This window comes from Falco rusticolus, chromosome 5 (genome assembly GCF_015220075.1).
Source record: "Falco rusticolus isolate bFalRus1 chromosome 5, bFalRus1.pri, whole genome shotgun sequence".
Classification (NCBI taxonomy): domain Eukaryota; kingdom Metazoa; phylum Chordata; class Aves; order Falconiformes; family Falconidae; genus Falco; species Falco rusticolus.
This window is the reverse complement of record NC_051191.1, coordinates 63107579-63133126: the sequence shown is the minus strand read 5'-3', so window position 1 is coordinate 63133126 and position 25548 is coordinate 63107579. Positions and strand designations below refer to the sequence as shown.

Genomic DNA, 25548 nt, shown 5'->3' with positions numbered 1-25548 from the left:
TTCTTGGGCTTTACAACAGTCTTCAATTCAGCATTATGGGTGATACAGTTACTGAATCTATGTAAACTGCAACCATTGATTCAAAGAGGCATTGTTGAGCTAGACCAGGTGAAGGTGTAACACTTTTTGGAGTCAGACACCTAGTGAACCTTTCCTGAAACTTCCCGCCCTTCAGAGATGAAACATTGCCTTCAAGATCTTGCTCACTTAAAAAAAAAAACCAACCCCCAAACTCCATGAATTCTCCCCCAGATACTTTCTGAAGAGGACCTTTTCACTTCCACTTTCAGAATTATCATGCCAGCTTGCAGCACTTTGATTAATGAAACTCCTCTTAAGTCACCCCACCTCCACCTCTGATCTGCTTGCCATTATGTCTATTCTCTTTGAAGATATTCCTGTGTGTAGCACTCTCCCTTTGAACCCTTTCAGTGTTTCCCTTCTAACCCTTTCACACTCCACGCTCGTGCCTATACACCATGCTGCTGATTCCTGATGATCACTTCCTCTGTTTCCCTACGTTCCCCTGCACTGCCTCCAGCCCCCTTTGCTCCAAAGATGATGACAGTCTTCATGCGCTAGCCTCAATTCTTATGCAACAAATATGGTAGTGCTCTACCCTTTCCTGAGCACACTTGACTTGGCCCCGCGAAGGTACTACTGCTTTTTGAATACTGTGACTGGTGGGGTGGACAAGCACAGCTGAAGAGACAAACATCCTAGTAATACTGGAATTACTAGTACAGTTTTATTAAGATCGCTGCATGTCTGAAGCATGCATTTCAACAGAGCTTAGAGCTAACTCTAGCACACTGGCTTTGTAAACCATCTGGGGAGTAAAACAACATGCAAAAATACAGATTGTTAATCTTTTAACTTTGAATAGTCTCACTCCTAGCTGCAGTCTAATATAACCTTTTGTCTGAGCACAGTTACGGAGACAGATATATTTATGTGTAAATGTACGTACACCACAGCATATCAAAATGTACGTACACCACAGCATATGTACACACAAATGTTGATCTGCCGACAGATCACACAGGAGATGAATTAAAAAGACTGTTCGTATTGCAAAGACAAGCACTCATACTATAACAAACAGCACACTTAAGATTGTCTGAACAGTCACAACCGGATCTTCTCATGCATAGGGCATTGGCAATAGTCTTGAGTTACAAAATCATAAATTTAATTCTTCCATAGGTGCTCTCTAGCTTTCTCTCCCACCCTGCTGGCTCCTTGACTAATAGCAGAAGGCCCAGTCTACGTCAAAGTTGGGTATAATGTAAGAATGTTATCTGTAGAACCAAACCAGGATACCCATCTGATTTCACGCAGAAGCTGGCAGACACATAGTGAAAGAAGAAGGGGATGCAAGAAGAGAAAGGATGTATTCCTTTATGCACATCCACAGCTAGGGTGGCTGAGACTTTGCCAATGGCTTTCATGGACACTTGCTGGCAACAGAGGACTGGCAAGTCTCAGGCATCACCACTCCAGGCCTCAAGGAGCACTCACCCCAGGCACCACAGACCCCGTGGCTCTATTTTCCTGAAGTTGCAGTCAGGCAAACTCCTCATCTGGTCTTACACTTCCTAGCCCAGCAGAACCAGTCTCTCCCGTCCTGCCCTGTTGCCCTCCTCTCCCTCTGCCTGCCAGCTGCCAGTTCCAGCTTACACTAGCCAACAACCTGAGGCTCATTGCTTTACCTGGCCTTGTAACAATCTCTGTGCACAGCTTTTAAGGTACAGCTCTACAGAGTTTGTATGTGCCAAACAGGTGTAATCCTACAAGAATTTAACTGGTAAATCTCTAACAAGTCTATGTCAAGTCCATTCCCATGCAAATATTTTCCTAAAGGTTTATAACTTGGTCAGAAATGGGCAGTTCCCCACAGATTCAGCAAAAACATTTCCCTCACACAAAATAACCTTCTGCTACAGCTTCCTTTCCTTCACCACCCTGCACCCCCAAAGGCTGAGAATATGTACTGAGCTTCTCCAAAATGATTTTTAAAATTTGGACAGAGCACTTGATTTTCTCTTAACCTCATTCTTTGAAAGAACAAGCTCTTACCATCTTAATAAAACCATTCAGTATGAAACTGCACTTGAATGGAAGACTTTGGCCTGGGTGATTCGAGTCTTGCAGAGCTGGTACAGCCAAATAACATTTCTAAGTATCTCCTGCTAAAAAAGCTTAAGTTGGCGCTACCAGCTCCAGGCAATACATGAACAGTACGAGAAACTGTACACATGTGTGTACACACATGTTTGTACGTATGAATGAAAAAACATGATAAAAAATCATAATGCAAAAATACAAATATATAAAACATGATACCTGACTGAATATGAAAAAGTGATCCTCAACAAAAAGATAAAATTACTTCTTAAAAATAATACCCATTATTTGAGAAATAGAAATACTATTATAATTACTACTACAGAAGCAATGCTGACAGAAACCCACTCTGTTTTCTTAAAGGGAAAAAAAATCTACACTTTTGATACCTCACCTCTTAGACCATGGCAACATTATGATTTTAACCAAGAAGTGATACTAACGAAAATCTACATTTTCAGTGAGAAGTGTCTGACGGAAACTGAAACGCAAGTCTGCTTTCTGCAAGACAAGATCACCAAGACCTAGTGGAAGGAACAAATACTGTTGTTCCAGAGTGAAGATGTTTCCTGCTTTTTCTTATGAACTTCTGCATACCAACTGCTGAATTCTTCCTTCTCTTCATATCAAGTTATATAGTGTAACGAACTGGATGACTTCCACTCATCTTAGGACAGCTAGTCAGAATACTATGTGTGGATCAGTCACCTACTACTCATAAATTAACCACCAATAAGGAAGAATACGATCTTTTTAAGAGCACATTTGTGCTGATACCACTACCTATTCAGGTGCTGAAACTGAGCCTCTTTTTATCAGCCTCAAGTACCTTTTCCTAATGGCGCACAAAACCAGTACTAGCAAGGATTTCTTGTTTTAAATGTAACTTGTTAGAGAAGGTTTCCATTTGTTTTATCTTTATGTATTTGTGAAAGGCAAGAGATAAACTACTCTGAAGCTTACCACCAGAATGAACATGTCTAAACTGCATTTATAAGGTGTTACGCCATTATACAAATGCAGAACCAGCTGAAATCAAAGGGGAGGATGATTTCAAATTGGTAAGTCAAGACAGTGCTTAAATTCTATTGTCACACACTGAATTAAAAAAAAAAAAAGTACTTGAAGCTCAATTTGTAGAAAAAGCGAATCATTTCTGCAGAACTCTACCATGTCTGTGCACCTCGGTCAAGACTTATTCCATGAAAGCAGCTAATAGTTTCAATACTGTTTAAGTCACAGAAATATAACATGATTGCCAACATATTGTTTTGTTAGATGCAGAGACACATCAGGAATGTCAACAATGTTTTCTCAAGAAAGCAAATACTGCACACACAGGTCAGTGAATAATTTCAGCAGAAAGCAGAAGAGAAGAAATACACTTATTCTTCCTGTAGTTCCTGCTAATAGCATTTGAATTTGGATGTAATATGAGAAATAATGTATTAAGACAATTTTCTATTGATTTTTTATACCACAGTCTTGCCTTCTTCCTTGTAGAGCTAGATGCATTGAGCAGAGGCTGTTAAAATACATTTCTAAGGAAACAAAAGAGCTAAGCATGATTTCAAAACCAATACTTTAGTGTTGGTACATAATCTATGAACAGGGCAGGAACCCCTGTAAAGAAGTCCTGCTGACATACAACCTTACTAACATGCTATCACATGGAATGCCACAAAAATTACAGGGTAAAGAAACTTTACATAAAAAAATGTTTTCAAGTCTACTAGTTTAAACGCAGCAAGGCAATGAGAATCAATGTTCCCAAAATTAATGTGGGCTGAAAATGTGAGTCAATCTGATTTAGAATGGCTTGAAGCTATTAAACATTGCAAACTGCCTTCCACAACCTGAGATTCACACCACCAAACCCTTCTCCATATTCCCAGGGCACCATAGCATAAGGTAGTGTGAATTCACTGCACTACTCTCATAGCACACCAGTAAGCAAAATTATTTGCAGCTGCTAGTGTGTGTCCTAGGGTCTTCTTAATTTGAACTCATTTTTTTCACCACACTTCTACCACCCCATCCAAGGTGCTACGTACTTCTTCCTCCCGCAAGGATCATTCACCCTTATTGTTTGCAATGACTGTTCCATGAGATACTTAACAACCACTTACCAATACATAAGAATTTAGAAGTACTGAGGCACATTCACCTTTCTCAGTCTCATTTTCCTATTCAGCTAAATCTTCTAATATCATTCCTACCCTTTATGCACATAAGTATACCCTCTGTGTTTTTGTTTACATTGCTTTCCTTCAAAATAAAACCCTTTGGGATCATAGCCAGGGACTACCTGTAAAGTACGCATACAAATTATACCTGTGATTCAGTAATAATAATGCATATCTGAGTTAAGACACAAGAAACCTTTGTTTATCAAAAAAGTGTATTAGAAGATCACATAGAAACAGAGTTGCATCCCCACAGCCTCCCTCAAAACAGTGAAAAAGACCCATTTGTTTTTCTTAAGAAATAAAAAAGGCTAAAGAAAGAAGAAAAAATAAGAAATAAAAAAAATAAAAAAGAAAAAGAAAAAATAAGAAAAAAGAAAGAAAGACATTTCTTAATTGTGCCATTGACACAATTTTGCCTACGAAATAGGATACGATGCAACCAACCTACGTCATAAACATAAACTCTTTCCAGGTGTACTTTAAAAAAACCACAAAGCATCACTGAAGTGTGCAGAGGGAGGCTTTACTGCTATTGGTTTAGGATATGTTTTTAAGCACCAAAATAGAAAAAGGTTTCTAATTCAATTTAAATACCTTCACTTGGTAACTGTATGTATGCAAAAATTGTATGCAATGGCAGTTCACCATATTGCCTCTTAGGTGGGATGCCAACACGGTCCCATTACAGCAGTGTTACAGCCTGTACCCTCTATGGCAAGCACCATCTCAAAAAGAAGCAGGGTTTTGAGATCTGAGGGCCAAAACAGGGGTTGTATGTACAAAATGCTGCCCAAGTGCCTCTTTATACAAATTATGTCTCAAATTTGTCATCACAACAGCACTTTTGTCAACTATTACCATTACTGGGAATAGGTAAAGCAGTCGAGCAAACATGTCCTTGCATAGAAGGAACGTGCTCGTAGTTGCATGGGCTTCTACCATCAAGTTGGGAAAAAACAGTGCACAGTGCAGCTAGTGCTGGGCATGGAAAATCTGACCAAGCTAGTGTACAGCCTCTGGTTCTCCTTCCCTCCTCTGAAATCAAAACTGTGGTTTATGGCTCACCACCATAGAAAAAAGAGGTAAAGCAGGAATATCACAAAAAACTACCACCTCAGAAATTTCACTGCAGTAGAATTAAAAACAAATGAAGAACACCGCAAACTCACGAAACTATAAAGCTTGAAATTCTCAAGACACCTGTTCTGAAATATTTCCTTAAGACAAGTTTTTCTCAGATTTTCATCATCCCTCCTCTTCTCCTTTGTGCACTTCTTCCTGCCACACTAATATTACTGTGACAGCTCAGTAAATTTCACAAAATACAAGAGGTATATTGTTGAAAACCCATAACTCTAAGTACATACATGCCCACAGGCTGCTGAAACAACTGCTGTAACAGGCATAATTTTGTGTCTGAATCACACACAGGTTTAGCCTTCCTTCTCAGACAGAAATGCCGCAGGGTGGATACCATCTTAATCAAAGTTTGGTGAGGTTCCTTTGCACACTAGTTGGATGGAAGTGTCAGAATTAAGTTAGAAAAAGATCACTAACTTTATAGGATGGACAGGTCACTGCTGTGTTTCAGTTCCACTAGTCTTTTTTCCGTAAGTCAATGTCAAACAGTAACTCCTCCAAGGCCACATACACAACTCCAACATTAACCATGACCTCTAAGGGAGGCAGCACAACACATCAAAAAAAATTACAAATTATGGAAGCTTTTTTCTCTACTTGTGAGGCAAAAGGATACATTCATAACATGGCTCTCACCATCTGGACAGAGCACATATACACCACAGTACAGCAACACTTCCTCTCTGCAAATAACGAGAAAAGTGTTAAAAGACTTAAGACAGAGCATAGGTCAGCAATTTTCATGGATAACAAAACAGGGACTCTGGAAAAAGAGATGGTGAAGATGGGAATACGAGAGAGATCTGTAAACTCAGGATTGGCAAAAAGCAAGTGCCTAGGAATCAGCTGTTCACTGTCCCCCTCCAATAGAAGGGCTAGGGGGCATCACAGAAAACAAAGGTGGCAGGATAAAAGCAAGATGAAACAAGATGATGTGGTTCTTCATGTAACATGCTGGGGAAATCCCTGTCAGCAGCTCAGATGGGTTTAGAAGGACAGGATAAGTTCACGGAACAGAAATCCATTGAGGGCTGCTAAATATCATTGCTTCTAGAGAAAGTTCCTGAGACACAAGTAACTAGAGACTGAAGAGTTAAGACAAAGCATCACAGGTACTTGGCATATTTTTCTCCCTTCTGTAGGGTTTTGCTTTTGGCACCTGGGCTAACGGGCCTTTTCGTCTGATCTCATGACAGCTACTCAAATGTTCGTAAAAAAGCAGATGGAGACATTTTACTTTTTAGATCTACTGGTATAAGCAGTATATAGCTAAGTGTGGTATTTTATTTCTCTAATTTGTGAATAGTTAATCCTCATTAAAACAGAAGAGTTCCTACAAAAGAGCTCTTGCAGAGGAACTGCCATCAGAGAAATGTATTGTTGAGAAGTAATTAATATGTTGAATACTGTGTTCCTTGTCAGAATCCAGCTATTGACTCTGAAGCAGAACCTGTACACCAGTTCCAAAATGACACCATTTTGGATAGTTAGTCAAGGTTGATATTAGAAATGAATGATATTTGTTATGCAAACAGTAGACACAGACATGAACCTCTTGCAGAAACTCTTGTCAGTTTTCAAGTAGTTTTTATAGGATTGGTGTCAGCTGCCTTTCTTAACATGAGTCTCTTTTGACTAGAATTATTCTGCAATGCAGAGCTGTTGCCTTGACATTATACAGATGAACAGTAGCATCATTACAGGATGACAAAGTATCACAGAAATTCTTTGTATCAGGAACAGAAGCCTAGTATTTAGCCTCCAGCAGGGCTGGCCTCTTTGATCCTGGGAACATCCAAGCAGTAGTCTACTGAATACACAATAATAAGCAAAACTCTCAATTCAGAGGTGTAAAGTTACACCTGACACACGAGATTCAGGTATCAGATATCCCTGCTTGGGGGGAAAAATAAAAATCCACACAAGCTTCTCTCAGACATCTTGCAGAATGCATGAGTCATTACCTGTAACCGTGAGTGACACACAAAGGTCTGGCTGGCTGTCAGAAGCAGCGCAGATTAGAGCAGACACGCAAGGGCTGGTAACGGTACCCAGGTGATTACACATTAGCTGAGGTTTGCCGGCACATGATGCAAATTGGCAGCCCTCCAGCTCTGCCACTACCTGTGCTACTGCTCAAGGAGAAGGTGCAGTACTGTATGCTTTGTCCAAGGCTTTGTGGGGACTAACCTATCCCACCTTTCCCACATGTAAACACAAAGGAGGGACACTGAGCCAGAGAGACATGTTCAGCCTTCAAGAATCATAGCGGCACGCAGGGGGCTCCAGAGAAGAGCCGCTTCTGACTGGTGAGGTAGGCTTTTCCCACCTAGGCTTTCAGGATGTGCCCTTTGAAAAACTAAGAACTGAGCAAGCTACTCGAAGTTACCACTGCAAAGGCAATGGCTTCATTATGCCCAGTATTTACAGGAAAATATCCAAGACCACCTAAATCAGGGGTCCTCAGTCTGGCCCCCCAGTATTTACAGACACACACACCCCCCCGGGGGTTGGGGGGGAAACCAAGCAGCCGCAGATGACTGCCTGCCACTGCATCCACGCACCAGCCCCCTGGTTAAAAAGTTTGAGGACCCCTGACCTGAATAAACCATCCATGAGCTTGTGGACAAGTGTCAGATTCTTGTCATTAGGGCAGGGAGCCTTGCCCTTTATAAGGGAATTCCCTGAATCTAGAGCTGACACTACCTCTGAAAAGTCCTAGCAAGGGATTTGACTTTTTTTCTCTCCAAATGCTTGTACACAGCAGGGAAAATGAAATCCCTACTGAACCAGGTTCCACTTCAATTTTTGTATGTCCACAGAGAAAGAAATAATATTGCTACCTCTTTTTCTATTACAGATAGTATGTAGAATGTTTTTTTGCTCTCTGGGGAAGAGGAAAGGGGTTGACAGTGTTTTCACACAAAATCATCAGTAGTCCAGTACAGAGCAAAACTATCGTTTGGGCATTAAAGACATTTGTCTGTTTTTTCATGAAAAAAAAAAAAAAACCAAAAAAAAACAACCCATGGCAAGAATTCAATTCCCTACAAAAAGCACAGCTTCTTCACAAGAAAAAAAGCTGAGGTTGGGACAATGTTGTGGTAGATACAGGCAATGGCAAGAGAGGAAATTCTGTAATTTAAAAATGCCACTTACGCATCTTTTTAATTCCAAAGGCAAAGCCATCTTTATCCAGCATGACAACCTAGATCAAATCAAGGTGAATTTCCAGTAGGATGGTACAGCTTACAGAACAAGCCATGAATACTTTATGTGCCCTTTGAATATCTTAGTTCCATCTCTTGAAAGGAATTACCCTTGCACAGACCAATGAATCTCGTCTAGAAATTCATTGCTCTGACCTGCTTCCTTAACTCCCAGTTTAAAAAGGGTCCAAGTAACTTTGATCTAAACATGTTTTCCCATCTAATCTCCAGAACAAAAACAGTAACCTAATATTTTCCAGGTACTGTTAATCCTGCTTTGAGTTAGAGGGATAGATTAGCTAATCAGAGTCTCTTCAAGATCTATTAATTTTTTATTACTCAATCTTCAAATCTGGTTTTGCTAGCATCAGTTCCCACAAAAGTTTTCTCTCCTATGTATTCATGCTTATATTCACTGAAGCAGCAGACTTCTGAGACTATCCAAAAAGTAAAACATCCCTTAGTGTTTGAGTTCAAGCTCTCATACCTATTCTTTGCAGAAGATAACATTATTAGCCTTTTTAAGAAGGACCCTTATGCCATCCTGTCTGCAAGACACTGATCCTGTGATGAAACTAGGCAGCCAGCTAGAACAGAAACTGGTAAAGTGGCATGGTACATCCACTCTGCACAGCAGGCCTTCACTGAATACAGTCTACCCTGCCCATACCATCACCTTAGAAGAAACACAACCTTTGCTGTTATCTATATTATCTTTGAGAGTGACCTGGCCTTGAGGGTGGGGACAAGCAGTAAATCTGGACTCAAGCCCAGCTTCAGGACTGCTATGGCACCCAAATACAGGTGCAACCTTGGGTACTTCTGTGGGTTTGTCACTGCAGGATCTGAGTATTTTTCAATGCAGCTATGCCTGCTGAAGTGAGAAACATGCTATTATTGACCATCACAAGTGAGAAACTGTGACCCAAATATTCTAAAAGGGTGTCCACAGAGCAGAGAAGGGAGCAAAGCAGGTTAGCTGTGCTGGCACGATACACTGGCCAGTATGATAAACTGTTGCACGTAACAACTACCTGCTGATCTCTACCTCGTTGAGGTGTACCCAGGCAGCCATACCCTCAGGACACCCCCGAAAGGCACATAGGGTCTTACTACCAACAGAAAACATTACTGGTTTGCTTTACCAGAAGATAGACTGTGAGGGTAATGCAGCTTATGACTTTTAATGGTGGCCACAGGGACACAGAAGTTATACCTACTCTGTAAAAGTAAGTCTTTACGTATGGAAAACTAAAATTAAAACTTGAATAATTATATTGCCTGAGTGCATACCAAAAATATTTCGGGAAAAAGCAGAGTTTAAAACCAGAATTAAGTGATTAAGTGAAAGGAAGGAAGGAAAATGGTACTAGAATAACACATAGGGCTACAAAATCCATGAAAATTTGTAGTATCTTTAAAGCATCTCTTTGAAAAGAAGAACGCAAATTTTGAAGAGCGACTCTAATCTGAGAATAAAAAGCTTCAGCAAAAGTCTTTCTTATGTAATCTGTGTTACTGTACATTTACTGAAGTTCTTTCTCTTGACTTTCCAAGGAACCAGCCTTTCAGTGGCAAAGTGTTTTCTTAGCAGCACGAAGCAAACAGGTTTTCCCCTCACCCCACTCCCAATCTTGTTCCAGGCTTTTTAAGTCACAGGCAACGTAATTTGCTATGAGCTGCTACTGTGAGTTCTAATGGATTATTAAGCTGCCCACTGATCTGCTATGTTAAAATAGCTAACTAAAAATACTGAAAAATAGACTGGTGATACCTCTGGAGATGCACCAGTACAGTATGATATCCTATTTCATCTGAACAAGAAAAGGGTGTCTCAGTTTCTTATCTTCCAACTAACACACATTTTCAAATGCAAAACACATTGTAGACTTATTACATGGTTGAAAAGAATTGTCTTCTATTTCCAGTATGGATATGCCATGCATATGTTAATAAAATACTTTGATATTTACACATTCCATTTCTACATTAACATTAAAAGAAAATTGTTTAAAAGATTAATGGAAGTGAAAAGAGCTAGCACTATAAATATATCTTTATGGGTTTTACCAATGAAATATTGATTCCAAGAGAAAAACCCAGATCTTTAACTAAATATCCTTCCATTTACAGATGCAGTGCAGGCCTTCACTTTCCTTTGGTACTAAAGTCAAGCTCAGTAAAGAAGGAACAGAAATAACCGTGGGTGGGGTGAGGAAGAGGGAGTCCGAGTCCATCTTTAAACTGAATTTATTTACAGACCTAAATCCTCGACCACATGATTTCACTCCTTTGATCATTTATTTGCATTTACTGTAATAAAAAGTACAAAAACCCACAAATAATTTTGAAGGGCAGGACCAAACCAAATGTTCCTCATCATTTCTGCGTTGTGACTCTCTGGGGGTCTTCAGAGCTTCTTAAACCCTATTGTGACCTGGAATTCCAACCCACCGTTTGAACACAAGAAGAAATCCCGAAGACAGCCTGCACTAAGGAAGCCAGAGTACTATTTTTGTTCTGGATCTTGGGCAAAAGAGGAAAACTGTTTTCAACGTAGACTCTGCCAGTTGTCTGATGTGCTAAGCAATAAAAATCTAAGACACCTTTTATTGCTGTACCTCATTTAGTATTAAAGTATGAACCATCCATGGCAAAAGGATTGGACTAGATGTCCTTACTGGTTCTTTCTAGTTTGCTTACAGTGACTTCCCTAAAGAAGGCAGAGTGACAGGCTCCCTAGGTGAACTGAAATGAGACTTGCATACAAACAAGTTCAAGGCTTCTGACTCATGAATGATTAAGTTGAAGAACACTGTGGAAGCAGTGGAGAAAAACCACCAAGCCATTTTCCTAAAAGAAAGTACAACTATGAAAGATGTTTCTGGCCTTACAGCCAACCCAACCCAACTGCTTTCTTACAAAAAACTTGTGACAGCAGAGAGGTACCGAAAATATATGTGATGGAATCATATACCAGGGGTAATGACCCTCTCCTACCTTTTTTGTACGACCCTTCTCAAATTAGCTGAAACTACTGCAGGGAACTTCTTCAATAAAATCTGCATTACATATTACCACAGCACAGGTGAAACAAGGTACCAGGGGGTGAAGTTCATCAAAGGGTACCACTTGTTGCTGACCTCAATTCTGACACTCAATCTGCAGTGGCAATACAAGTGCAAGTTACTATCGATTTGTTCTGACTGCGTTGGAAGTGAAACTGCTTTCTGCTTCTCTCATCTTTCACGTCATTAATTATCTTGAAAGGCAGCATGGTGTACAGACAAGACGTGTTACAGAAAAAACTATATGACTGAACATGAGGTTACAGTACCACAGGATTAACACAGGCAGATTATTTTGCCTTTAATAATGCCTCTGAAGGTAGAGTCAGTAATAAGCATCTCTGACAGCCAGATTGGTTCTCTTCATTTTTAAGAAGGAAAAGTAGGATTTATAACCCTTTAGTCACTTTTCCATTCTTTTCACTGAATACATCCTTTGTGAAATTCCTGGATCATATATTTTTTAATCTACAGTCTTGGGCAGGAAGACGACAGAATACTGAATTTCTCACCATCCTAACCCAGTTCTCCAGCACTCCAGCCAACACATTCACCCATGCAGTCTCACGCAGATCCACTAATCTAAAGTTCTAGCAACACTTCCACAACGGCAATGCAAGAGCCCCAGCAGAATACAAAGCAGCAAGGAGAGGCTAGACAAATTCTAGTTCCAGCATGAGGTATAACGGATGGTGTGGTTTAGCTGTCAAATTAATTTAGAAAGCTTTCTAAAGAAAAATTCTGCCTTCTGCGGAAAACAAGGTCAGTGATTCAACACTCAATACATTTCCTCTTATTCAGTCCTAGCCAAAACCTTGAAGTGAAGTAATAAAGAAAAGTTCCTTTCAGCCTCAGTGCCCACGTTTCAGAAAGATGTATCCATCTAACACAGTATCCTATACCTAGGAGAACAAATAAAACACTACTGGAATCTTGATGTCAACTATCATTTTACTTTTTCCCTTTTTCTTTTTTTTTTTTTTTCCTTCTTTTTTTTCCTTTTAAACTAGAAGGCTCCAAAACTGTGTTTCCACATGCCATTTAAGGATGCTAGGTGTTCCCTAGACTCTCACATTCATTTATGCTCAGAATACTTAAGCTCCTATCAGCACAGCTTCCCCTTTTACCTTCTGTCGTTGCTGAATGTTGCTTATCGTGTCTGGCTGAAACTCCAGTTTGTCTGTTCGACAAAGTTTCCAGTATAAAATAATAACGATCAGAAGCACCACAGCAACTGGGACTGCCACACCAACAATAATCCATAGGTTGCTATTCTGTGACTCTGAGGTGGACTCCTTCAGCTTCTCCACAGCTGTGAAGTTAAAAAGGAAGACAGCAATATTATGCGGTTATATATTTTAAACTGAGAACACTTCAAGGTTACATATTTTTATGGTCTTGCAAATGCTAGTTAAGGAATTTATCAGAAACCAGCTGCACATCACAGGAAATGTCATGCCACTTAGAAGTTAAGGTACATCATGCTCAGGAAGCCTGGGGCAGGTGATTGATTGTCCTGGCCTACCTTCTGAAGACCTGTGCTTAAAATACTAATGAAAATACACTTCTGCCACATCATTCAGTAACCCAAAACTGAGCTGACAGTGTAATGGGTCCAGAAGACAAGATGACAAATGGCAAGAAGAACATTTGATATTTTGTTACCTTCCTCATCAATAATCACAGTCCATTTGAATTCAGTAAGACCCTTCTCCTCAAGATGTACAATTCTGCATTTCTTATTATTTTTTTCCTTTTATGTTTCATTGTCAGTGTGAGATCCTTTAAGTCCCAAACAGAAGACAAAACTACCAGAAAGCGTAATCAAACCACACTTGTAAAAAGTCAGCTGGAATTATCGACAAAACTTCCATTTGCTCTATTTTGCTCAGTGGTTCTACGCGAGACTAAATACCACAGCAGTAATACACTTCTGGTCAAACTGATGCACTGTCCTAAAATTATGTTTTCAAGTTAAAGAGAGTATTTCCATAAAACCTTATTTGTATGTATAATTTTATTAATAGCCATTCTAACAATGAACTTAAGAGTTTAAGAGAACATAAAATAATTCTTATACTTTATTCATCTGACAGCTCATTTACGACATTATATTTTCTGTTATAAAAATAACCTTTTTTTGTAGTTTCTTCAATAAGAAACACTTTAAAAATCTCTGTAATTCTATGCCTCTTAAATGAACTTCTTAGTGATGTGTCAAACAAGTTCCAACATGCAGGATAAGCTGTAAACACTTCACGAAGTTTTTTCAACACTTACCGTTTTTGTAAAGGGAATTTATTCTTGCAGCTTTCTGGATTTCTAACTAATACTACAGTCCATTAACACATACTAAACAGATGTACATGAGCTACTGACCTATCCTTGAACCACTGTTTTAATGAGGGACAAAACTTAGAAACACATCCAGATGGTGCAATTATTACTATTTTCTTTCTTTTCTTTCTGCAGAGAATTTTAAAAATTAGAAACATGCTTGTTCTATTGGTAAAATACCTCATGGTACAATGCAACTCATGCTTCCATATTGCACAAAGAACATGAAAATGTAATTAAGCATTCATATCAATGAGGCATTTTGCAGATACCTGCCTGCTACGGTTTTAAAATACTTCCAAGTTTCTTTCCTAATCATAACGGGGAATTTTGAGTAGGGCTTCTGTCTCGCTCCTTGCACCAAATTATTTATATACCAAGGTTCATGAATATCATCATTATATGACTTTATATGACCTGTCATATTTATTCAGATGCGTATCTAGTAAAAGATCACACGACTTTTACATTATCTTTATGAAAGATTGCATTACTTACATATTACTGATGGACGAACAAATAAAAATCAGGTCAATCATAATCAATGGAAGAAATAACCTGTTCCTTTTCACTTATACCCTTCAAAATGCCCCAACTGGTATTAGCCTACATCTTTCACTCACAGAAACAATAATTCAGACAAAAAAATAGTGACTTGTTGAACTTTGCTGCCATTGCTTAGCTAAAGGAAATGCTCATTTCACACTGATGCCTTTGCATCTCACCATTGTGGGTTTTGTGCAAGCTCCTGGGCAAGATAAGCTGTAAAGAAATATTGAACTAGCAGAAAGAGATGAAAATGGCAAGAACTTAGCACAGTATTTTTCTAGCAGAAGCACTGAACTGAATGCAGTGAGGCTTGCACTTGAAGACCCTGTCGGAATTCCAAGCTCAGCAGTCTTCAAGAAGCAAAGCAACACCACATAGCTCACTGCAAGGCTGCTAAAATTTATTTCCTCTGGAGCGTCAAAATTGCAGCATCCCAAGAACCAAACAGTGCAACAGTGGGTAGTGCCGTAACCTCCAAAGCTAACACCACCCCTCCTGTTCCTCTTTGCTTGGCATCAGTGTGGATCTGATAGGACTTACGCTGTGCAACAGTCCCTTCAATGCGGTATCCAAGGATGATTGCAGCCCGCTGGATATCAACTCTGTTCATCAGGTCTGAGCATTTCAGAGCACTGAGTCTCTCTCCATCCTGGTCCTCCACAAAATAGATCAGTTCCACAGGGTTATCAACACCAACTAACCGTGACACATTCACAATCTGAAAAGAAATCGAAAAGCTTTTACATTTTAAGTTGTATTTATTTGGGGCTCCCATACATCTGATCTTTACCCACTCTCCCCCTTCCCTTCACAAGGCCTGGACCTTAAGTACACATCTAAAAAGAAACATTTGGAGCAGCTTTGCCAAGATGGCATCAGTATCCGTCTTTGTCACTGTGTGCAACCCCCTAGCGCATAAAAAAGATTCCACTTTGTATTATGATGCAGAAATACAATTGCTGTTAAAGAACATCCCTCTCTCTGTGTCACCAGAGAGTATGTTATCATACTAACCATGTAACTGCTGCGAACTGGTACAGTTTGGAAACTGTCAATATCCAGAGAAGTCCAATGGGAAGATGTGCCATGTGTAATGGTCCAAAATACTGTACGCAGCAAAGGCAACATACACAGAGGCTAATTCTCTCATCTGAGAAGTGCTTAAGTCAACATCGGGCAAGCACAGATATTTGGTAATAATAATTTACTTCCAAACTAAAATTCAGGATATTTTCACCTAATACTTATACAAAAAATCCTGAGAAGTCTTCAACAGGAAAACAACATTGCTGGAATAATATATCAGTGTCTAATTACACAAGCATTACTCATGTGCTACAGGACCCTGGGAAATCTACAGAAATATCTGTAAATATAATAGAACCTGGGGGTGCTGGTTGACAGCCAGCTGAACATGAGCCAGCAGTGTGCCCAGGTGGCCGAAAAGGTCAACAGCATCCTGGCTGGTATCCAAAACAGTGTGGCCAGCAGGACTAGGGAACAGATCATCCTGCTGTACTTGGCACTGGTGAGGCTGCACCTCAAATACTGTGTCCAGTTTTGGGCCCCTCACTTCAAGACAGACACTGAGGTGCTGGAGCGTGTCCAGAGACGGGCAACAGAGCTGGTGAAGGGTCTGGAGCACAAGGCTTTGAGGAGCAGCTGAGGGAACTGGGGTTGTTTTGTCTGAAGAAAAGGAGGCTGAGGGGGGACCTTACTGCTCTCTATAACTACCTGAAAAGAGGTTTCAGGCAGGTGGGGGTAGGTCTCTTCTTCCAGATAACAAGTGATAGGACAAGAGGAAACAGCCTCAAGTTGCACCAGGGGAGGTCTAGACTGGATATCAGGAAAAATTTCTTCACTGACAGGGTGGACAAGCATTGGAACAGCCTGCCCATGGAGGTGGTGGAATCACCATCCCTGGCGGTGTTCAACACACATAGATGTAATGCTTATGTGAACCATGTAGATGGGTCAGTGATAGACTTGGCAGTCCTGACTTAACAGTTGGACTTGATAATCTTAAAGGTCTTTTTCAACCTAAATGATTCTGATTCTATCGTAACTGAAAAGAAAATTTCCAGGGAAGCAATCATTTCTATAATACATTTTTATGGTAAACCTGAAGTTCCCTTTTTTTTTTGTTCTGTTTGTTTCACAACACACAGATTCAGTATTGAAGTAAAAGAACTGCCTTCACTCTGAAGGTACCAACACCATGCCACCCTCCTGGAAGCCTCTATTGCCTCCAGCATTCGTCACACAGTAGGAGGTACTGAAGAGATTGGTGTGATTGCACTCTTCCCTTCTCTAAATACCTACTTTGATTTTCCTTTTTTATTCATAACACACACCTCTTTGTTCCAGTTTTTCCAAATGTTAAGCCGCTACACAGGCAAATATTCTGTTAGCTTCAAATAGAACTGTTTGCGCTTTCTCAATGAAAGCACCTGCACATCACCTTCATCCTCCAAACAGCTCCCCCGGCATCCACCTTTCTTCAGGAAGGAATGCATTTGATGCTGTGGGAAACAATTCTTCCTACCTACTTCTAAAGACGTTAATAATCAAAAGAATGCATGCTATGAGGAAGCCCTGTAGATACTCTCTAACCACCAGACATCTAAATTGCATGCAAGAATCACATAACAATTCTGAATTCCTGTAAAATTAAATCTTATATATAATAACTCTTCTCTGTATAACCATTTACATGTAATGGTGAGCTCAAACTAGAATTAGGCCAAACAAATAGTAGGAGGTATTCTGTCATGCAAAACAGAGTTTGAAGAGCTCTGGAAGGAATATATTTCACTTCCTTCAGAATTATCCTTTACTATGAAGTACATAGTTAATAAATTAGAATCTCAAACACTGCCCATAGGCTTAAAGTAAAGCAAACACACTGATGTCTGTGTTCCAAAAGTGAAATTTCATATTGTTTTCTTTCCTAGTTTCCAAAAAAACAACTATATTGAAGGAAAGCGGTGCAATGTTCTAGCTCAATAGGGAGGATGTTGTGGTCTTCAGGAGACATCAGCTCAATGTTCTAAAAAAGCATTTCCCAGGAGTGGTAACAGAAGGTATATAATTAAAAAAAAAAGGTGCCGGGGAGGGGGAGGGGAAGAGAAAGTACAATTGCCATGAGACAAATCAACTGAAAGCAAAGAACAATGTTCAGCGTCAGTCACATTTGAGGTAAGAAACAACACCTAAAAACAGAGGAGAAAAACATGCAAATTTCTGAAACACTGCAAGAGCTGCTAATAAGACTCATTAACCAATGCTGCTTCTCATCCTGAATGCTCTTCACTCTTCTGCCAGCTAAGGGGCACCTAATCCCTACTGAAGGTTAACAAAAGAGTATCAATAAATAAGGTTTCGATGCACATACACAGCAGCTGTAAGGCTGAATCTGGTTTCACAGAACCCAGATACATCACTAGTTAACAGATGCTCACAGCTTAGTGTTTCTGCTTCTGCTGGGCTTCCCTCACCACAGTACGGCCTCAGTGCACAGAGCAGCAAGGTGTATGGACTGGTACCTGCTTTCAGCACAGATGAACCCTTCCCAAGTAGCACTTAACTCACATGGAGAGCAACGGAGCTGAAAGGCCACGTGGGACTGAAAGTCAATGGGTTCTTTGTTTGATTTTATGAAACCTCTCCATGTATAGTAAAGTTACAGAATCAAGAGAAATTTAGAAGATTCTTAAACTGAATTGTTATACATTTTATGGCATTGTAGCGTATCCAAGAAGTACTGTAATTCTACGTGTTATACACACAGGGTAACAGTCAGAAGCTGGCTGAACGGGTTAAAAAAGGAACCTGTTGCCTTCAGAAAGGGCAGAGGGGAATGAAAACAGGTTCCAGTGCAAGTTGTCACAACTGTAACAATACAATTTTAAACACAGAATTAAACCCAGCAGTGTACAGCTCCCTAGGCTGAGGAACAGGAATAGCTGAAAACTGTCAAGGGTGGCGATAGGAAGAAGTAGCTGTTCAGTATACAGAACATGGGAATGAGCATGAAGAAATTCAGTGGAGGGTGGAGATGCAGGCTGGTGTTGATGAGCTAAGCTCACTATTTTAAGGTAAGTTTTATCTGAAGTAATTCCTTCTGAATACACAGTATTTTACGACTGCTCACACCATACTGAGGGAAGTTGCAGACAGAATTTCAAATTCAAGGGGAGATAGCTATGGATTTCTGTTCTGGGGAAACTGGTGGCTGAGCAGGGTATTCTTGAGGTGAATATGAGTCAATTAGATTTGTACATAAACACAGGAACTGTGACAATATCAAGACTTAGTTTTCATCTCTGTCACACTGATTCGCTTCTTGTTTTTTTTAAACTAACCTCTTGAGTTTGCTGCAACACAGAAAATGGCACACTGGAGCCGAACTGTTTTAAGTCTGTTTATAAAATTGAGGTACACAGCCGCTGCACCCATTTTTTAGACAGTTTCTGTACACTAAGTATTGTGCCATTTTTCTCCAAATTATATTCCCTGTGCAGCTTCAACTGATTTTGTCTCCTATTTTAGAGGTGTGTCTATCCTTGAGAGTGCTAAGAATGCAAGCAGAGGCAGAAATGGCATTTTCCAAGCATCCAACAAAGCAGCCCATATGTAAGAAAGCATTTAAGTATTTCACATTCATACTTTGGCAGCAAGGGATGACACAGGGAGGGAGAACATACAAGCATTTCAATACATGGGAGGCAGAAAATGGAAAAAGAAAAGAGTAATTAAACTTCTGTGTACACCAATGATGCTATCTTTGTTGATAATAGACGCACATTTAACCTTCACAGAGTAAAGGGTTAACTGTGTTCAGGTGCCAGTAAATTTAATTTAAAAAGTGTTTTCAAGAAAATATCACAGGTCAGTGCACAGAGTTGCCTTGGTAACCAAATCTAGTTTACAATTTAAAGGAGGGAAATCCAGGTAGTGGGCAAGCTTGCAAGGCGATTGTGGAGTGTCAGCCAGTGGGATGTCCCAGTCAGCACCCCCATCAGGACTAAGAAATCCCTGGGTGAACTGGTTCAGGGTTTTGAAGGCATAAGCATTACTTAGAAACAAGCAAACACACACAATCTCCAAATTACATGTATGAGGGTTGTTTTCCTTTTTTCACTACATTCATCCCCTGGGGTGGGGGGGGAATCAAAAAAGATTCTGCTTTTGCCTTATTAAAACTAGGATTTGAGTGTCCGGGCAATTAAATCAAGCTTATTGTGGTCTGAATGGTTAAGTAGGCAATGCAACATAAAGCATATGTGAAACAGGCATTGCACGTAACCTGTCCTGGGTCTGAGAAAGCTCCCACAGGAACCTGTCAGGACTGGAAATGGCAGGGCCGCTGGCGGGCAGCCAGCTTACTCCTGCAGTGCTCTGGCTGGGGCTGGACAGGGCAGCACTTGCAGTCATAGCAATACTTACACCGTGTGGCGGACCCTCCTCGTGCTGAGCTGGGGGGGACCGGTAAGTAAACTGAAAGGTCCAGGGCGCTGAAGGCAACACTAAGGAAACGTCCTCTGCTGGCTTGCAGAGGCTTGGCCAGCCAAGAAATTAACTGGCTTGCCAAAACAGAGGTAGGAACAGGCTGTGGGCAGCTCGATGGAAGGACTGGTCTCTGCCCAGGGTGGCCTTCAAAAGGGTGAAATGCCTCTGAGGAAAGGTGAAGCCACAGGCTTCACCCAAAGGCTACTCCCCAAAGGCTCTATTTATAAACCTAAAAACTCCCAGCAAGTTGGGGTCTGTACTCAGATTACACGCTCGGGAGAGACATGTAAGGTGTTGGTAAAAAACCAAGAGAATGAACCTCTGCCTTAATGAAAAGCTCAATTCAGTCATTATATCCCCTCATAGCTACTATACCCTCACACACGTTACCACCAGTGTCACCTGATGTGCTCTTTAAATCAGAACATCACCTTTCTGTCACTTTGTAGGATCACCTTTTTGCTTTCTATTAGGTTCAAAAGACCAAGCACGCTGAAATAAGGGAAAATAATTATTTTTCTATTAGATCCTGGTGTACGTTTGAACTACAATTAAGCTATTTAATTCCTAAAAAAATTAATAAGAATTGAGTTGTGGTAAACTATTGACAAAATATAGCATAGGGCCTAGCCTCTACATATGTAATGCAAACCACATTAAATGTGCCCTTGAATTTGCAGCATCAGCAGATACATATTAAAAATATATATGACTTGCTCTGTGAGGCATTAATATGAGCATCATGCAAAAATCAATGGAACCATCTGATGTATAACAGTCAGGTGTGAGGCTTCAGAGGGGTTTTTGTACATAATGGTTATAGGCTTTTTTCTTTTTTTTTTTATCATGGAGTGCCACCTGCTAACAGCACAGACAGGCAAAGGGGAGGGGAAAGCATGGTATTTGGGCACCCTAGGTAGTCTAAAGCTCTTATTCAAAGTGTCTAGATTTAAAGAGTAATTTTTAACATTCTTAGATCCTAACACATGCCTTTAGTAATGAAATATAAACCTCACAAAGTATCACTTCTATTTTCTTAGTATATGAAAGGAAACTAATATGCCTGCAGTAACATTCACAAATAATTGCTTCACCTTCTGACCCACAGTCCTGATTTTCCACAGGGCTTAGACATGTCACATTTCAACGCACTATAAATATCTCTCACCTTAGGAAAAACTCCAGCCTACAGGGGCACAACACAACTGAAATTTGTGTCTAGTTTTTCATGGATATATGCACGTCCTGTTAATAAAAGCATCCCATACTTTTGGTGTTGCTGGCAGCTACTGTTCTTATTTTCAATTCATTGTGGCCTACTACCATAGCAGTCACTGGTTTGTGAGCAAAAAAATCATATATGGGAAAATCTAAATATAAAACACAAAGAACATTAATAGCTCTCCCTGAAGACACAAACAGATGCACAGATACAACACACGTCAAACATCTTATAGACTTGGCTATGAGGAACAGAATTAGCGGCAGTAAAACAAAAAGGTTTACTGCAAATGGCTATGGACCAGATCCTTAGCTGCCAGGGGAGCATCCTTGAAAGAAATTGCCCTCGACTCTGGAGACCACTACCAGATGCATCACTCCAGCTGCACACTGGATAGTCTCCAACGCTGTCTCACCTACCACACACCTCAACATCCTGCCAAACCAAGGTACCAAGAAGCTATAGTACCTGATGGTACCTACTATTCTTGCGCAGGAAAGCAGGACACCTATCTGCAAAGCATCTCCTTCAGCCCTCCTTCTCCCACATCTCTTTTATTAAAGTGCTAACCCTATCTAACAGTGTGGGCTGTGAGAACCTGGAGAAGCCCTGTGTTATGTGGGATGGTATGATGTGTTGACCATAACTATGAGAATCCATCATCCAAAGACAGCAGTTTGCAGACTCTTTGCACTAATTAAGTTAAATAAATAAGCAGCACTGCTTTTGGAACACAAGCTACAGACCTCATCTTCTGTCCCAGTAAGTAACAAAGACATAAGAGAGAAACTGTATTTTCATTTTCTGAAACGCTATTCTTCAGCTAGAAAGGACCTACTTGTAATTTTGTGCAGGCAAAGATAAATTATGTGAGCTTTATTATGTAAAATCATAAACCTATAATCTACACACACATTTTATAGGCTGTGGTATTTTTGCTAACAACATACGGAATATTTGTTGTATTGTATTTATATGCAAAGGGAGGACTGAGGCATAAAGAACAAAGTGCAATAAGAGGTGCTGGGAATAGAAGATCTGGAGTAGACATCTATCTACAGCAATTCAAAGCTGCACAAAAGAAAAATAAAATAAAAACTCTATTACCAAAACAGATGTTTCTGAGACAAGAAAACAAAAGTAAGAAAATCCCAACATTTGGAAATTTAAGTGGTAGCAAAACCTGTAGGATTAAATTAAATAAAGAGAATTGGTCTGAACTACTAGAAGGGCATCTGTGAGGTAAACCAACTACCAATGAATTAGCTGGAAAACGTAATTTATAAGATAAGCCTTTAAAAAGTATTTTGGCTTTCATTTTGTTGACCTGACTATAAAGAACACATGGATATTCAAGTTCTGAATTCTCACAAGTCCTTCTGGACATGATGTGAATAATTGCACCTGTGACAAAACCATAAAGCAGTACTAGAATCTAGACAGCAGAAGCTGCCATGTGCGCAAAATCTGACATGATTAATCATTCTTACTTGAAAACCATTACTGTGACCAGGAGTGTCATGACAAACAGTTAAGGGGTAGAATATACCATACCACTGCATCAAGCTGCACATGACTTGTCTTGGTATTTCTACACCACTACCAAAACACCACAGAGCCGTGAAGCAGCTGTTCCAGCAGAGCGCTACCTATGACTCAGATAACCATCCTGTCTCCCTTTGCTAGGCACCTCATGTAAATCAGACAAGATAGCAAGTTTTTAAAACAGGATGTTGGTAAAATAATTTTCAGTATTGTTTTTAAGAAGTCACCAGAGTTTTTTAGTAGCCACTCAAAATACTCAGTTGTTTCCATTTATTATGTTTGGTTTAAAAAACAAGACTGTATCCAGAACCACCACATTTTAGGTGCAGAACACAAGCATCACCAACTAGATAAATATGATACACGCTTTTGAGTCATCTTTCTCAACTCCAAATCTAGGCAATACAAACTTAAGTCAATAATTTATTACCCTTTATTTTTTCCTCTAACTTTTAGCTCTTAATACCTGCACAATGTTGCTGCCTGCAAAACTGGCTCGTCTCCATATCCGCCCTCTGACCAAAGCCTCGTTTAACAGGTGAGCTAGTTTCCGTTCCATCTCAGCCTGAAACACTTCCTCCTGAATTCGCTGGTCGACGACACCCAAGAGAACTAGAGAGAATTGCAGAGAAAGTAACCCAAGAACACAAATGAATTAGTAAAACTTTTCAGTGTCTTGTCTGCAACTTCAATTACAAGCTTTGCATCACCCTGTGACAGCTCACAGACAGTTTAAGAGCAGCTGTATTCATATGGGAATACTGTCCAGCTGAGCTGGAGATTACATCTTTGAGAGGAAGACATAGGGTGGGAAAAGCTTAAAAGAAATAAATTAAAAAAATAGGACAGAGGGCATTTTTGGAATCTCAACCAGGCTAGACAGGCCCAGGATACTGAAGAAACAGTTTCAATTTTAAAAATCCATAAACTTATGAGCATTCAGTGAATTATTTAAAAATAAATGAAAGAGAATTCAGTCTAAATTGCTGCAACTACTTCTAGTTAAAATGTTGCATCCAGAAGTGATACAGAGGTGGAGATGGGCCAGGCAAGGGTTCAGTATCAAGGAGGGAAAAGTAGAACAGCAGCACATGAATTTAGCTGTATATTCCAAGTGCACCTTCCCTAGATAAGGTAAAGATTAACAAGTATGCCAAACGGCACAAAAAAACTGGTTAACAGCCCTGCCCACTTCACTTCCCAACCCCAGGCGCTCCAAGACACTGAAGCAGCTAATGCCTAGAGGAAATCCTGAGGAACAACACATAGGAAGTATGAAAAAAGTGTGGACCTTTACTAACAAGATGGCATCCAGTAAAAGAAGAGTGAATGGAGCAACAGTGATTCAAATGACTTAAACCACCCTAAAGGACAGTTAAAGAACTCAATGCTGACTGCAGTAAAATAATTCTGTTTTCATTCCTGTGCCTCTCCACTAAAATGGTTTCTTTTGTTTAAAGTCCTTTTTTCAGTGTTTTCATGTTCAATTTTTTAAGTCTCATGCTTTAAAAAAAGCCATCCCATTAGATAAAATCAAACAAATATAATTTTTTAAGAAAAATAAAACCAAAAATATTGAAATACTTTTCTCACTTAAAAAATGTCACTGTAGATGTCAGAAGAAAGAAACATTTTCAGGATTTCTCAACAGAGATCAACAGCATCTGTCTTCTAAATTCAATCATAGACTAAGTATCTCAGCATTAAATAGGAAAAAACAGACAGTGGCCTAAGACTATTACATACGGCAAGTTGAAAACCATTCTTGCCTGTATATTGCATTTCAGTATCGATGAATTATGCTTAACAGCATAAAATATATTCTAAATCTGAGAGGGACAGCAACAGAGAACACTTATATCCCAACTTTTTATGACGATTGTGATATATGCACATATATCTGGGTAATGCAGTATTAAAAACCTTTACGTGCATACATTCTATTCATTTCTTATGTCATGATTCATTACCCTTACAGTACAATACACAGACTGAAAGGACTGATCCAGCCAAAGTCTATAGCTCTTCCCAGGCTGCCTGAAAGAACCAGGATTACAAAAAATTCCTCCACAGCAAAAAAGGTGCTGTAACTGGTTTTCAAAATCTTATAGTCAGGAAGTTTAGAAAAACCCAAAGGGACATGATTTCTGAGCTGGAAGAACCCTCTTCTTACTGCAGGATCTAAGGGAACTTCCAGCAACAACGGACAAAGCAAACTTAAGGCTGAGCAAGAGGGTGGGGGGGTGACTGAAAGAGCTAACAAAAATCTCTAAGGAAGGATGGCATCGGATGTGGGAGAGACACATGTTGCTGAACATGATCTAAAATTCTTCATTTTTCTTCTCTAAAACAAACTGCAAGGGCTTCAGAAATTAAGTTGCAACTTGGTTTCCTCCTTAAAAAGTAAATGGGGTCACTGGTGAGAGGAGACATGGATACCTGAAAAAAGAGTAGGTCTATACAAACGGTGAACTACAGGTGGTAGTCTTGTGGGAAGACAAAAGTGTATCCTGTGGGTCATATCAGTACCCTAACAGCAAGTTTGGTAGGCACAGCCAGATCACCATTCAGGCCTTCTGTTTAAAAGCAGCAGGTAGGACCTACAGTGTGCAGGCCACCTCAACAGCCTTTGAGCATCTAAACACGACAGC

At 39.9% G+C, this 25548-nt stretch overlaps 1 protein-coding gene across 5 annotated transcripts in view; it reads right to left on the bottom strand.

The window, feature by feature from the left end:
* KIAA1549 (KIAA1549 ortholog) overlaps positions 1–25548 on the bottom strand; it is a 153023-nt gene that overhangs the window by 33220 nt on the left and 94255 nt on the right. For all 5 annotated transcript variants that reach the window (XR_005104460.1, XR_005104461.1, XM_037389185.1 and 2 more), the window contains exons 8-10: positions 23364–23509; positions 15160–15337; positions 12861–13045 (exon numbers count right to left, since the gene is read on the bottom strand). Coding sequence is in view for 3 of the 5 variants with exons in the window: in XM_037389185.1 (XP_037245082.1) it covers positions 12861–13045; positions 15160–15337; positions 23364–23509 (509 nt within the window). In the remaining 2 variants the exon portion in view is untranslated. The remainder of the gene's footprint in view (positions 1–12860; positions 13046–15159; positions 15338–23363; positions 23510–25548) is intronic.